Source organism: Hordeum vulgare, chromosome 7H (genome assembly GCF_904849725.1).
Source record: "Hordeum vulgare subsp. vulgare chromosome 7H, MorexV3_pseudomolecules_assembly, whole genome shotgun sequence".
In the NCBI taxonomy this organism is placed as follows: domain Eukaryota; kingdom Viridiplantae; phylum Streptophyta; class Magnoliopsida; order Poales; family Poaceae; genus Hordeum; species Hordeum vulgare.
This window is the reverse complement of record NC_058524.1, coordinates 4760122-4774896: the sequence shown is the minus strand read 5'-3', so window position 1 is coordinate 4774896 and position 14775 is coordinate 4760122. Positions and strand designations below refer to the sequence as shown.

The 14775-nt window shown below is 44.8% G+C and overlaps 1 protein-coding gene across 2 annotated transcripts; it reads left to right on the top strand.

The window, feature by feature from the left end:
• Positions 1–1129: 1129 nt before the first annotated feature.
• LOC123412750 (MLO-like protein 1) lies at positions 1130–5270 on the top strand. 2 transcript variants are annotated; one of them, XM_045105686.1, is made up of 13 exons: positions 1130–1284; positions 1390–1671; positions 2719–2835; positions 2930–2981; positions 3096–3187; positions 3287–3361; positions 3459–3547; positions 3662–3711; positions 3844–3884; positions 4072–4281; positions 4450–4517; positions 4600–4660; positions 4903–5270. In XM_045105686.1, exons 1-13 carry the CDS (start codon positions 1159–1161, stop codon positions 5116–5118), a joined length of 1479 nt encoding a protein of 492 aa, XP_044961621.1. In that variant the 5' UTR covers positions 1130–1158; the 3' UTR covers positions 5119–5270. The 2 variants fall into 2 exon arrangements, with proteins under 2 accessions (XP_044961621.1, XP_044961622.1); XM_045105687.1 differs by lacking the exon at positions 4072–4281.
• The last annotated feature ends 9505 nt before the right edge of the window (positions 5271–14775 follow it).

Genomic DNA, 14775 nt, shown 5'->3' with positions numbered 1-14775 from the left:
TCCTTGTGTGTCTCGTGAATAATACTCTCACTTGTACTTCACAAGCTTATGCAGGAGAGAATCCATCATACAAGCAATGGGGGCAGCTGGCCTCACTCAATTTCCAGTATGTTTGTAATATGTGAACATAGTTTTAAATCACGGGCGAAGGGTATTCGCAGAAGGAAAGTTTGCCACGATAGGTAACGAAGAAACGGCGCAATCTCTGACGATTGCGGCACGATCTCCCGCATTCTGGGAAGGAAGCAAATATCAGGGCACATTTCAGTGAAGATCTCGCCGCGATAGCGGTCCTTTCGTCCGCGATTCAAAACTTTGTATGTGAAGCTAAATAGTTAGTTGCCTCTACTTAACAAAGAAATTTTTCTCACTTAACACATCTTTGATCCTTCTAAAATTCGATCTTGGGTTCCCCCCTGAGCTTATGCATTTCCTAATGGTAGATGCTGACTACTAAGAAGATATGGTGCGTAGCGACATGGATTTCATCATAAGCTAGGCGCTATCTATAGGTGTGAATGGATAATATCTTTGAAGTTTGTTCCGTCAAGCTTCCTCATCTCCAAACAGTGTTGACTAGACTCGCTGCTGGTCCCTCTTTCGACGGCCAATGCACGCTTGCACTAATGGCCAACAGTGACCACACAACAAACCAACTCCATTCATTTGAATCAGAACGTATATTATTATTATGAAATGTGCCTACAAATTAGTCGCTTTGGTAGATAAATATCAAACCTGGCGTTACTCGTTCGTAGTCACATCAGTCAACCATACACATCTTGTACCCCAGGGCACGGGACAATGATTTGTGGCTGCATATTCCTGAGTGTGCCACAGCACTGGAATAGATACGTTCCGCAGAAAATATTTTTCACTCATTACGGTAATACAAAATAGTTTTAAATATTATATCGTATTTCAATCGAAGTGAAGTGCGAAAATGAAAAGCAAAAATATTGAAATTAAATGATTCTGATAATGGCTGAGATTTTTTGTTTTTGAAACTGAAATTCAAAATTTCTCCTCCAGTAATCATATGGGACAAATATGACAAGTGGAAGGAAGATGACGGGATATTTCTTTCTCCTGTTTTTCTGTATTTGAGGAGGTGAAGAGACAGCAAGTACGTACCCTTATCCTTTGCGGCTGGGCGCCATGGCCGGTGGAGGAGGCAAAGCCAAGCCGCTCGAGTTCACGCCAACATGGATCGTCGCGTCGGTCTGCTTCATCATCATCATCATCACCCTCCTCTTCGAACGCTTGCTCCACCTCCTAGGAAAGGTACGTGCATGCATGCATGCTTGAGTTTATCCACCATGAGATCGGCCATGAATTAGCTGCATGCAGGATCGATCACCAGCTGACTATCATTTCATTTTCGCGCAGAAGCTGAGCCCAAAGAAGCTGCTGTACGAAGTCCTCCTGAAGGTGAAAGAGGAGCTGATGCTGCTGGGGTTCATATCGCTGCTGCTCACCGTGTTCCAGGACCCCGTGGGGAAGGTGTGTGTCAGACAGAGCGCCATGCTCATCATGCTTCCCTGCAAGCCGCCGCCACGCCCACCGCGCAAGACCGAGCACCTAAGTGACGCCATGTTCAATGGCGTCATGGGCGGGGCGAGGCGGCTCCTCGCTGGAGGAGGCGCCTCCGAGGACTACTGCCTCAAGAAGGTACTAACTTTATGTTAGGAGAAACCCCGGATCAATCCTCCTGGGCGACGAACGCCTCCCGACGACATAAACATAGGATAGAAATAGAAAAAAAGACACCATGATTCTCCGGCGACGAACGCTGCGGCGCTGGGACGCCTGTATTTTAGCTTCATAACGATCCGAACACATACATAAAGATACACACGCATACGGGTAGCACAACCCAAAAACACTCACATCGACGGGGCGTAGACCACGGTTTCGATGTAGACTATATTTTTCTTAGGTCCCTTGCAGTTTACTTGGCTCACACCGTCACACTTTGTATCAGTACAAAGTGGAAGGTTTAATACGGGGCTCACACACAGCGCCGGCCGCCACACTCGGGCCACGCAGGCACGTAGCCATGCAACGTTATCCTAACTAACCTACGCATGTACTAACTAATCTCTACCTTCGTATACGCCATGCTCAGCGCTAGCATAACACCAGCATCCGATGCATACATACACGACCTGGTTAGCTTTATTAAACAGAGTACAATCAAAGTCGTTCACATACACGAGAATACATCATATCTTTATGAACGCACGCACGCACATCCTAGCCTTATGAACACCTTTAAAAGACTAAGCCGGTGCATCATCTTAAGATTGACGAAGTCGTCACTGACGTCTTCGTTGTGGACGGAAACGTCTCGTGCCGTCGAAAGACCTAAAATAAATTCAAAAAAATCAAATACCAACACCAACGTCACGCCATGCCGGTGACGCGCACAACGCGTAGGACACGGCCTGCCGAATGAATCGGCACGGCCTGTTTGCTACTGCTGCACACCATCGTGACACACACAACTAATCATCACGGACGAGTCGTTATTTTTTCCTAACACTTTAAACTCTAATTAATTCACAGCGACCATTGTTGATTTGGTGTTTGCGGCTCCTGTTTTATGTTTTCTTCTCCAACTAATATTTGGTATTTTATATTTGATAACCATTTCCAAACGTTTATCTCCAACTTATGCTTACCTGATGATTCGTCCCATGTTTACTTCGCATGTAGGGAAAAGTTCCAATACTTTCAGCCGAAGCTATTCATCAGTTACACATATTTATCTTCGCGTTGGCAGTCACTCATGTCCTTTTTAGTGCTATTACAGTTCTTTTAGGAATTGCACAGGTACCAATTAGAAAACTTAGACTAGATGTTTCTTAGTTCTAACAACTACTTAATCTATCACACTTTTACTAATAATATGTTGCTGGTCATCTAGACGAGAAATTGGCGACATTGGGAGACCAACATCCATATAAAGGATGCGAGTGGTAAGATACATACATATATACACTCCAAATGTGATAAGTGACGAATTCACAGATTTTTCTCAAGATTAAGTTATGTCATATTATTTGATTACGAACTTGGGCTATAAATTGCAGCCCCTGAAATGATCAAGCATGTTCAAGAGTTCAAATTTATTCAAGATCACTTTAATGGTCACAAAAAACGGTGGAAGATATTTGGTTGGCTGGTACATTTTTATCTTGTATTTTAGGAGTCAATACAAAATGCATATTGCAATTTTGTTTTCATAAAATTTGGAGCATAAGACAATTGATTATCATTATAGCGTTCCTTCTTCAAACAATTACGTGGATCTGTCACCGAGGAGGACTACACAACAATGCGACTTGGCTTCATCATGGTATCATTCCTAGTTGTCATCGAAATAAGTCACATTCAAACTTTTGAGTATGCTTCTTTGGTGGAGGAGATTTAAAGTGCTACTTCCCTTTTTGCAGAAACACTATAGGGGGAACCCAAAATTCAACTTTTATAGTTACATGATTAGAGCATTGGAGGTTGATTTCAAGAAAGTTGTTGGTATTAGGTAGTAAATGCTACTTCTACACAATATATGGCATGTTGTTGTTTATGGCCATTAGTTATATCGGTTATCAGTATACAAAGTAAGTAATTTATTGTCATTTTTTTACTAATGCAGTTGGTACCTTTGGACTATGTTGACGATATTCCTATTGTTAAATGTTCAAGGTATCTATTTTAAGTTATGACCCACTTACAGAGTTAACATGAATTGGTTTATAAATATATTTTTCGCTTACTACATAATCTTCTATTCTTTATGAAAAAATAACTTCATTTTATTGTTATATTTCATTGCAGGATGGTATATCTACTTTGGGATATCGTTGGTTCCGTTCATTGTAAGTAACTATAGTATATCATCCAAGTTTTAAAAAATAAAACGCATTTTTTCATTTATGCATCTTCGCATGACTTCATTTCACATAAATTACATATAGAATATGGCCTATGCAATGACATTTTTCCTATAGAGAGGATCCAGTCAAAGGCACAATCACGACATAAAGTTATGTGTGTATTTGGCAGATGCTACTTTTGATTGGAAGTAAGATGCACCACATCATTACGGAACTGGCATATGAGGTTGCCCAAAAGCATACAGCAATTCAAGGGGAATTAGTAGTATCTCCTTCAGATGAGCTCTTTTGGTTCCATCAGCCTAAATTAGTCCTTGTGTTGCTCCATATCATCCTATTCCAAAATGCATTTCAAGTTGCATTTTTCTTTTGGCTCTTGGTAAGAACAATAAATCACTTGGAGGACCATACACACAAATTAAGTTGTATTTAGAAAAGTATTACAAAAATGATTTATCTGCAAGATTATACAATATTATCTTTATACTCCCAACTTGTAGTCTCATAAGTACATTTATAACTTACTCCTCATCTATGAACCTTGTAGGTAACATACGGCTTTAAATCTTGCATCATGGGAAAACCAACATATGTTATTATTCGACTTGCCATAAGGTAGAACAAAAATCACTATCGTGCAATAATACTTTTGACATCTCTTGAGAACTATCTTACTAACCACACTTCTTTGTTTCAGTGTCGTTAGCCAATTCCTTTGCGGCTACAGTACCCTACCACTTTACGCCATCGTCTCTCATGTGAGTTTTCTTAAAAGGGACGGATAATTTTTTAGACTTCTATTGAGATTTTAGTTAGTGCACACTTTTAATCATAGCATGTTAACTAATTAGTACTAAACAATAAGAAGTTTGTTTGAACAATTTTATGCCGTGGTATAGGTATTTACTGACATGGTCGAGGTACTAGCTTTTGATCTGTATTTAGACATGATCTAAGTACTACTTTTTGACTTATAATTTCACCTATACTCTTTTTGCAGATGGGGAATTCATTCAAGAAGTCTATATTTGATGAGAATGTAGCTGAAGGCCTTGTCAACTGGGCTGAAAATGCTAGAAGACGCAGAAGAATGCCAAACAAAACTACTATAGATGTAGGTAGTTCACCCGTTGATGAGGCACAAGGTGGCACATCTCAAATGGTAAATATACCATCCAAATCATCAGTGGAGAAAGGGACTGCCAGGCTAATATAATTGCATGCATAGTTTGGCCAATACAAAGGATTGTACGGTACCATTTGGGCTAATTGTACTATTAATTTTTATTTTTATTTTCTGAATCAATTGTACTATTAATTTGATTGAACAACAAAATAGTGATAGAACGAAAATACATAAATTAAAAATGTTGTACATCAAAGATGAACAAGTTTTTTATGCACGTACAATATGATATTGCGGAGCTCACCAAGGGAAAAATTAGTGCTCCAAAATATATAAACAAATGAATCTTTCTCAAACCTCTGGATTTTGGGTTCTTTTCTTTCCGGTGCTCCTCCGATGTCATCTCGCCATGAAATTTTGCACAGACCTAGAAAGCTTATACATCTTTGGTGCTCGCTTTTTCTTTTTTTTGCTATTTTCTTGATTTTACTTTCCATATGGTGGGGGAACATATGCCCATGTACACTGAAGCGCTGTCCTTAAGCGTGAAAGTCCAAAGTTTTTCCCTCACAAAAAAAAAGGATGTCCAAAGTTTTCTCTTTTTTTGAAAAGGAGGATAACCTCCGTCCTCTAGATCGATCGAGTGAGGCACACAATCATTTTTATTATATTAGTGAGCAGAGTCTGGCAAATAAATACATGAATCAATCCAAAGCTATCTTTATAGCGATCAGTGTTGCTACACCTACTGGCCTGACTATGTGTCGTAACCACGCATCTACACACACCATCTAATTTTGTGGCCTTATCAAACCACCCCGCGGAGAGCCGAGCTCACCATCCGGTCTAGCAGAGCCTTAGTACGCACAGAATATGCATGCTCTAGAATACGCAACCGCCATCTTCAACCGTCCTAACTTTAGAAGAGATTATTGCATTGACCTTGCCAGGCCCAACCGTCGTCAAGGCCACCACCACTCCACACAACACAATCCCCCTAGCGCGTTTATCAACACACGTCCATCGTTGAGATCTTGCCGCACAAAGTTGTCGGGACCCATCGTCGCCGACCCGAGAGGTGCCACACCACACCACCTCCCGATCCAGATCGCAGCCAACTCGGGTGACAAGTATTCGGCCTAGAGCATGCAACAATCAGCATTGATTCCCGTGATTTGAACGTACAGGAGGGTGGCGCTGATATTGTTAGAATAATCCGAGGCACATAGTTGATCTACCAAGGATCAAGCAATCACACAAGCATGACACCGAGATTTATTAACGAGGTTCACCATCATGGCTACATCCACGGGGCCTGACTACGGGCGCTCCTCCCATGACACCGTCACAATACCGCACACCGGCCGCCCGGGCGCCGACACATGCCGCTGGCTGCCCCCTGCACGTCTGTGTTATTATGTTGGCATAGGTTACATCGTGTGTCTACCCCCGCTATATATGAGAGGCCTAGGATACAAGTGTCCTATTAGAACACGACCCCATATCCTCTCTAAACACAATACTACTCAGAGTCCAACTGTAACCTACCGTGTACACAATATTCGACACAACTCTAACAGATATATATGACCTCTCGGGTCTCACCGCGTCAATGTGGACGTCGTGTCCCAAGAAACCTACTCCGGCCGCTGCACTGCATTGTACTCCTGACAGCTCCTTCACCTAGACTGTGCGCCAGTGTAGTACATACCCCACACGTCCCATCCCCAAGCACCCCCCTCCCGGTCACCGTCTCCTAACTCCGCATCCTCTAAGATATCAGATGTGATAACGAAGTCATGGTTCTCCGTGTCGGCAAATGGAGGTTCGTCTGGTGGTTCTTGGCGCCTCCTCCCTCACACTCCGGAACCATCAACATCAACGGCTGGCAGATCCTCTGGCAAGGATCTCCTCCTCCGACGAGGAGGATATGACACCACAGTAGTTGTTGTTGAAATTTGGAGGTGGGCTTTAGGCCCATTAGAGAATTTCAGAAAAATCTCCAAGGGCCCATGTAGATGGTGGCATGACAAGGTGGTGGGAAGTTTAGTCCCATCCCGCTAGTGGAGGAGAGTTTCGACCCCTTTATAAGGGTCTCTCTTCCACATGCTATTGGAGAGTGAGAAGAGAAGGTGCCCTCGCGCACTCCTCCTCCGCCGCCCGCCCGGCCGCGCCGCGGGAATGAGCCGAGCCGAGCTCATACCTACGCGCTTATTTTTGCCGGTCAGGAACGGAGAATACGTAACGGACACGGCACGATCCGAGACGTCGGATCGTGGGCTGTTACCGACTCGGACGTGGGTTCGGCCCACGTCTCTCCACCCAGCCGCCTTTATAAGCACGCGATCGCCTACCCTAGCCGTCACGAGAATCAGATCACATCTGCCTCACGCGTTCGTTCCTTGACTGCTGCTACCGCCGGCGACTCCGTCCCGTTTACCGCGTACACGGTCGACGGGAGAGCACGCCTCCGAAACCTCGCCTCTCCGGTTCCTGTACGGGAGAGGGGCGATTAGGTTTTTGGGGAGCGATCACGCGACTGCTCGCCTCCGTCCGTCTGCTTCGTCTACGTCCGCGTCGCCCTCGTCATCGCCGTGTCTTCACCAAGCGAAGCTGACCGTCTCCGCAAGGAAGCCGAGAAGAAGACGGCAGAGGATACTGCCGCCGCCGCTGCTGCTACGGCCAACTGGCCGATTGGAGGGTATGACTCGTTTATCCTCATGTTCGTATTTATCCTAGCAGTACTGCTTGTCTACATAGATGTATCCACTATATGCGTAGTATGTGCTAGGTTAGCTCAAGATCAGTATATCATTAGTCTAGTCAATGCCATGCTAGTTATTGTCTCGTGGATTAATATACTCGGAAAATTGCCTATTTCCTCAACAATCCAAAAACCTAATATCTGTAGAAATTTTTCGAGTAATGGTTTTGCTGCTGCACTGAAACCGGATAAGTTTACCGATACTTTTTTCAAGCGTTGGCAAACGAGAACCACCTTATGGCTCACAGCTATGAACGTGTTCTGGGTAGCCGGTGTCACTCCTACGGAAACTATCACTCCTGAACAGGAGAAGATGTTTAAGGAGGCCACCGTCCGTCAGATGAAGCTGACAAATGTGTATACTATCGCCATGGTGGGGGCGAAGGAGTTATATTGTGCTTGTATGTTGATGACATACTGATACTTGGAACCAACCTCAAAGTAATTGAGGAGGTTAAGTCTTTTCTGTCTCAAAACTTTGAGATGAAGGACCTTGGGGTGGCTGATGTTATCTTAAACATCAAGTTGTTGAGAGATGATGAGGGTGGGATTACACTTCTGCAATCCCACTATGTTGAGAAGATTTTGAGTCGCTTTGGATATTCAGACTGCAAAATTTCTCAAACACCATATGATCCTAGTGTGCTTATTCGAAAGTTTAAAGGCACAGCTACGGATCAATTGAGATTCTCTCAAATTATCGGTTCACTTATGTACCTAGCTAGCGCAACGAGGCCTGACATCGCGTTTGCTGTGAGCAAACTTAGCCGGTTTGTTGCAAACCCGGGCGATGTTCATTGGCGTGCTGTTGAAAGAATTATGCGCTACTTGAAGGGTACTGTCAACCACGGGCTTCACTATACGGGATTCCCATCGGTACTTGAAGGGTATAGTGATGCGAATTGGATCTCTGATGCTGATGAGATGAAGGCCACTACTGGGTATATGTTTACTCTTGGGGGTGGTGCTGTTTCCTGGAAGTCTTGCAAGCAAACGATCTTAACAAGATCGACAATGGAAGCAGAATTAACAGCATTAGACACATCTGGTGTCGAAGCAGAATTTCTTCGAGATCTTTTGATGGACTTACCTGTGGTTGAGAAGCCGGTTCCGGCTATCCTTATGAACTGCGATAATCAGACGGTTATTGTTAAAGTGAAGAGTTCAAAGGACAATATGAAGTCCAACAAACATATAAGAATGAGATTGAAGTCTGTCAGACGTTTGAGAAACTCCGGAGTGATAGCGTTGGATTATATCCAAACGGCTAAGAATCTGGCAGATCCCTTTACTAAAGGGTTATCACGTGTTGTGATAGATAGTGCATCGAGGGAGATGGGTATGAGACCCACATGAGTTGCCATGGTAGTAACCCAACCTATATGATCGGAGATCCCGTGAAGTAGGACCTGGGAAAACAAGCCAGTGGTGAACTGAGGAGAGTAACTTTACTAACCCACTCCGTTGGAGATGCAATACTCTCGGATACTGTATGGTAGGATGACTACTGTCTTAATGTGTTCTAAAGCTTATATGTAAGCAAGATGCTGTCCTACAGAGCGACCTTTGGAGGAACACACCTATATGAGCTTGACTGCTGGTCACAGTCTATGAGGTTTGGGTGATCTCTAGTAAACTCATGCATAGGCCAGGAGTGTGACTAATATGCTCCACCCGAGGGGTCACCTTCGGCAGTCTAGTACTAGTAAGACTTGTGGTGAAGCTCCTTTACGCCAAACTGACAATTCAAGGCATAGTCCATTGTTCAGTTGTAAAGGGGTGTAGCTGTTGGAAATATGCCCTAGAGGCAATAATAAAATGGTTATTATCATATTTCCCTGTTCATGATAATCGTCTATCGTTCATGCTATAATTGTATTAACAGGAAACAGTAATACATGTGTGAATGAATAGATCACAATGTGTCCCTAGCAAGCCTCTAGTTGGCTAGCTCGTTAGTCAATAGATGATCATGGTTTCCTGATCATGGGCATTAGATGTCATTGATAACGGGATCACATCATTGGGAGAATGATGTGATGGACAAGACCCAATCCTAAGCCTAGCACTAGATCGTATTGTTCGTATGCTAATGCTTTTCTAATGTCAAGTTTCTTTTCCTTCGACCGTGAGATTGTGCAACTCCCGGATACCGTAGGAGTGCTTTGGGTGTATCAAACGTCACAACGTAACTGGGTGACTATAAAGGTGCACTACGGGTACCTCCGAAAGTGTCTGTTGGGTTGGCACGAATCGAGATCGGGATTTGTCACTCCGTGTGACGGAGAGGTATCTCTGGGCCCACTCGGTAGAACATCATCATGAGCTCAATGTGACTAAGGAGTTAGTCACACGATGACGTGCTATGGAACGAGTAAAGAGACTTACCGGTAACGAGATTGAACAAGGTATAGGTATACCGACGATCGAATCTCGGGCAAGTTCTATACCGACAGACAAAGGGAATCGTATACGGGATTGATTGAATCCTTGACATCGTGGTTCATCCGATGAGATCATCGTGGAGCTAGTGGGAGCCACCATGGGTATCCAGACCCCGCTGATGGTTATTGGCCAGAGAGGTGTCTCGGTCATGTCTGCCTGTCTCCCGAACCCGTAGGGTCTACACACTTAAGGTTCGATGACGCTAGGGTTATAGGGAATTGTTATACGAGATTACCGAAAGTTGTTCGGAGTCCCGTATGAGATCCAGGACGTCACGAGGAGCTCCGGAATGGTCCGGAGGTAAAGATTGATATATAGGACAGATGGTTTCGGACACCGGAAGTGTTTCGGGCATCACCGGTAACGTACCGGGACCACCGGGACCACCGAAGGGGGGCTGCGACCCCAAGAGGTAAGATGGGCTAAGTGGGGGTGGGAACCAGCCCCTAGTTGGGCTGGTGCGCCTCCCCACTCAGCCCATGGCGCAGGGGAAAGAAAAAGAGGGGGGGAACCCTAACTTAGGTGGGCCTTAGGCCCACCAGAGGGGTGCGCCACCCCCTCCTCCCCATCTGGCCGCCACTCCCCCCATCTGGGAGGGCTGCCGCACCCCCTAGGGTGGGAACCCTAGGGGTGGCACCCCCTCTCCCCTTCCCCTATATATAGTGGGCACTTTTGGCCTTTGGAACACAGTTTTCCCTCTCCCTCGGCGCAGTCCTGCACTTCTTCCTCCTCCTCTCTGCCGGCGCTTGGCGAAGCCCTGCCGGGAGACCTCGTCTCTCCACCAACACCACGCCGTCGTGTTGCTGGTCTTCTTCCCCAACCTCTCCCTCCTCCTTGCTGGATCAAGGTGCGGGAGACGTCACCGGGCTGCACGTGTGTTGAACGCGGAGGTGCCGTTGTTCGGCACTAGATCGGAATCGCTGCGAGTACGACTCCATCAACCGCGTTCTAGCAACGCTTCCGCTTAGCGATCTTCAAAGGTACGAAGATGCTCTTACCCCTCTCTCGTTGCTGGTCTCTCCATAGGAAGATCTGAACATGCGTAGGAAATTTTTTGAATTTATGCTACGTTACCCAACAGTGGCATCCGAGCCAGGTTTTCTATGCGTAGATTCTATGCACGAGTAGAACACAAAAGTTGTGGGCGATGGTTTGTCAATTTGCTTGCCGTTACTAGTCTTATTATTTTCCGGCGGTATTGTGGGATGAAGCGGCCCGGACCGACCTTACACGTACGCTTACGTGAGACTGGTTCCACCGACAGACATGCACATCGTGCATAAAGGTGGCTAGCGGGTGTCTGTCTCTCCTACTCTAGTCGGATTGGATTTGATGAAAAGGGTCCTTATGAAGGGTAAATAGCTTTGGCATATCATCGTTGTGGCTGTCACGTAGGTAAGAAGGCGTTCTTGCTAGAAACCCAAATCAGCCACGTAAAACTTGCAACAACAATTAGAGGACGTCTAACTTGTTTTTGCAGGGTTTGACATGTGATGTGATATGGCCAAAGTTGTGATGTTGCATGTATGATGTATGAGATGATCATGTTATTGTAATAGGTTTCACGACTTGCATGTCGATGAGTATGACAACCGGCAGGAGCCATAGGAGTTGTCTTAATTTATTGTATAAGATGCAACGCCATGTGCTTGCTATTTTTACTTCATTGCTAACGGTTAGCCATAGTAGTAGTGATAGTAGTAGTTGGCGTGACGACTTCACGGAGACACGATGATGGAGATCATGATGATGGAGATCATGGTGTCATGCCGGTGACGATGATGATCATGCGATGCCTGAAGATGGAGATCGAATGAGCAAAGATGATAATGGCCATATCATGTCACTATATGATTGCATTGTGATGTTTATCATGTTTTACATCTTATTGCTTAAAACGACGGTAGCATAATAAGATGATCCCTCCTAAAAATTTCGAGAACGTATTCCCCTAAGTGTGCACCGTTGCGAAGGTGCGTTGTCTCGAAGCACCACGTGATGATCGGGTGTGATAGATTCTAACGTTCGCATACAACGGGTGTAAGCCAGATTTACACACGCAAAACACTTAGGTTGACTCGACGAGCTTAGCATGTACAGACATGACCTCGAATACAAGAGACCGAAAGGTCGAACATGAGTCGTATGGTTGAATACGATCAGCATGAAGTTGCTCACCATGGTGACTAGTCCGTCTCACGTGATGATCGGACACGGGTTAGTCAACATGGATCATGTATCACTTAGATGACTAAAGGGATGTCGATTTAAGTGGGAGTTCATACTTAATTTGATTAAATGAACTTAATTGTCATGAACTTAGTCTAAAAGTTGTCTTTATAAATATTGTAGATGTCCAACGTCAACCTCAACTTCAACGCATTCCTAGAGAAAAACAAGCTGAAAGATGATGGTAGCAACTATGCGGACTGGGTTCGCAACCTAAAGCTCATCCTTGAAGCAGCTAAAAAGGCTTATGTCCTTAATGCGCCGCTAGGTGACCCTCCCGCTCCCGCAGCAGCCCAGGACGTTCTAAACGTCTGGCAAGCGCGGAGTGATGACTACTCTCTGGTCAGGTGTGGCATGTTATACAGTTTAGAAACGGGGCTCCAAAGACGTTTTGAGCAACACGGGGCATATGAGATGTTCCAAGAGCTGAAGCTAGTTTTTCAAGCTCATGCCCGTGTTGAGAGATATGAAGTCTCCGACAAGTTCTTCAGCTGTAAGATGGAGGAGAACAGTTCTGTCAGTGAGCACATACTCAAAATGTCTGGGTTACACGGTCGTCTGACTTCACTAGGAGTCGAACTTCCGGATGATGCTATCATTGACAGAATCCTCCAGTCTCTCCCACCAAGCTACAAAGGCTTTGTGCTTAACTACAACATGCAAGGGATGGAGAAAACCATTCCCGAGTTGTACTCGATGCTCAAGTCTGCAGAAGTAGAAATCAAGAAGGAGCATCAAGTGTTGATGGTCAACAAGACCACTAGTTTCAAGAAAGGCAAGGGTAAGAAGAACTTCAAGAAAGACGGCAAAACTGTTGCCGCGCCCGGTAAGCCAGATGCCGGGAAGAAGAAAAAGAACGGACCCAAGCCTGAGACTGAGTGCTTCTACTGCAAGGGAAAAGGTCACTGGAAGCGAAACTGCCCCAAATACTTAGCGGACAAGAAGGCCGGCAACGTTAAAGGTATATGTGATATACATGTTATTGATGTGTACCTTACCAGCGCTCGTAGTAGCTCCTGGGTATTTGATACCGGTGCTGTTGCTCACATTTGCAACTCAAAACAGGAACTGCGGAATAAGCGGAGACTGGCCAAGGACGAGGTGACGATGCGCGTCGGGAATGGTTCAAAGGTCGATGTGATAGCCGTCGGCACGCTACCTCTACATCTACCGTCGGGATTAGTTTTAAACCTTAATAATTGTTATTTAGTACCAGCTTTAAGCATGAACATTGTATCAGGGTCTTGCTTAATGCGAGACGGCTGCTCATTTAAGTCAGAGAATAATGGTTGTTCTATTTATATGAGTGATATGTTTTATGGTCATGCTCCGCTGGTGAATGGTTTATTCTTGATGAATCTCGATCGTGATGTTACACATATTCATAGTGTAAGTACCAAAAGATGCAAAGTTGATAATGATAGTCCCACATACTTGTGGCACTGCCGCCTTGGTCATATCGGCGTTAAGCGCATGAAGAAGCTCCATATTGATGGACTGCTAGAGTCTCTTGACTTTGAATCATTTGACACATGCGAACCGTGCCTCATGGGCAAGATGACTAAGACTCCATTCTCAGGAATAATGGAGAGAGCCACCGACTTATTGGAAATAATACATACTGATGTGTGTGGTCCAATGAACGTTGAAGCTCGCGGTGGTTATCGTTATGTTCTCACTCTCACCGATGATTTGAGTAGGTATGGGTATATCTACTTGATGAAGCACAAATCTGAGACGTTTGAAAAGTTCAAGGAATTTCAGAGTGAGGTTGAGAATCAACGTGACAGAAAAATAAAATGTCTACGATCTGATCGTGGAGGAGAATATTTGAGTCACGAGTTTGGCACACACCTAAGAAAGTGTGGAATCGTTTCACAACTAACGCCGCCTGGCACACCGCAACGCAACGGAGTGTCTGAACGTCGTAATCGCACTTTATTAGATATGGTACGATCTATGATGTCTCTCACCGACTTACCGCTATCATTTTGGGGATACGCATTAGAAACTGCAGCATTCACTTTAAATAGGGCATCGTCTAAATCCGTTGAGACGACACCGTATGAACTGTGGTTTGGCAAGAAACCTAAGTTGTCGTTTCTTAAAGTTTGGGGCTGCGATGCTTATGTGAAGAAACTTCAACCAGAAAAGCTCGAACCCAAAGCGGAGAAATGCGTATTCATAGGATACCCTAAGGAAACTATTGGGTATACCTTCTATCTTAGATCCGAAGGTAAAACCTTTGTTGCCAAGAACGGATCCTTTCTAGAGAAAGAGTTTCTCTCGAAAGAAGTAAGTGGGAGGAA

What these genes read in the sequence shown, in the direction of transcription:
- LOC123412750 (XM_045105686.1), top strand. Translation starts at nt 1,159, where the DNA reads ATGGCCGGTGGAGGAGGCAAAGCCAAGCCGCTCGAGTTCACGCCAACA. An exon ending in CCATATAAAGGATGCGAGTG is followed by an intron (nt 2,982 to 3,095) that starts GTAAGATACATA and finishes TATAAATTGCAG; the next exon opens with CCCCTGAAATGATCAAGCAT. An exon ending in ATTATTCGACTTGCCATAAG is followed by an intron (nt 4,518 to 4,599) that starts GTAGAACAAAAA and finishes TCTTTGTTTCAG; the next exon opens with TGTCGTTAGCCAATTCCTTT.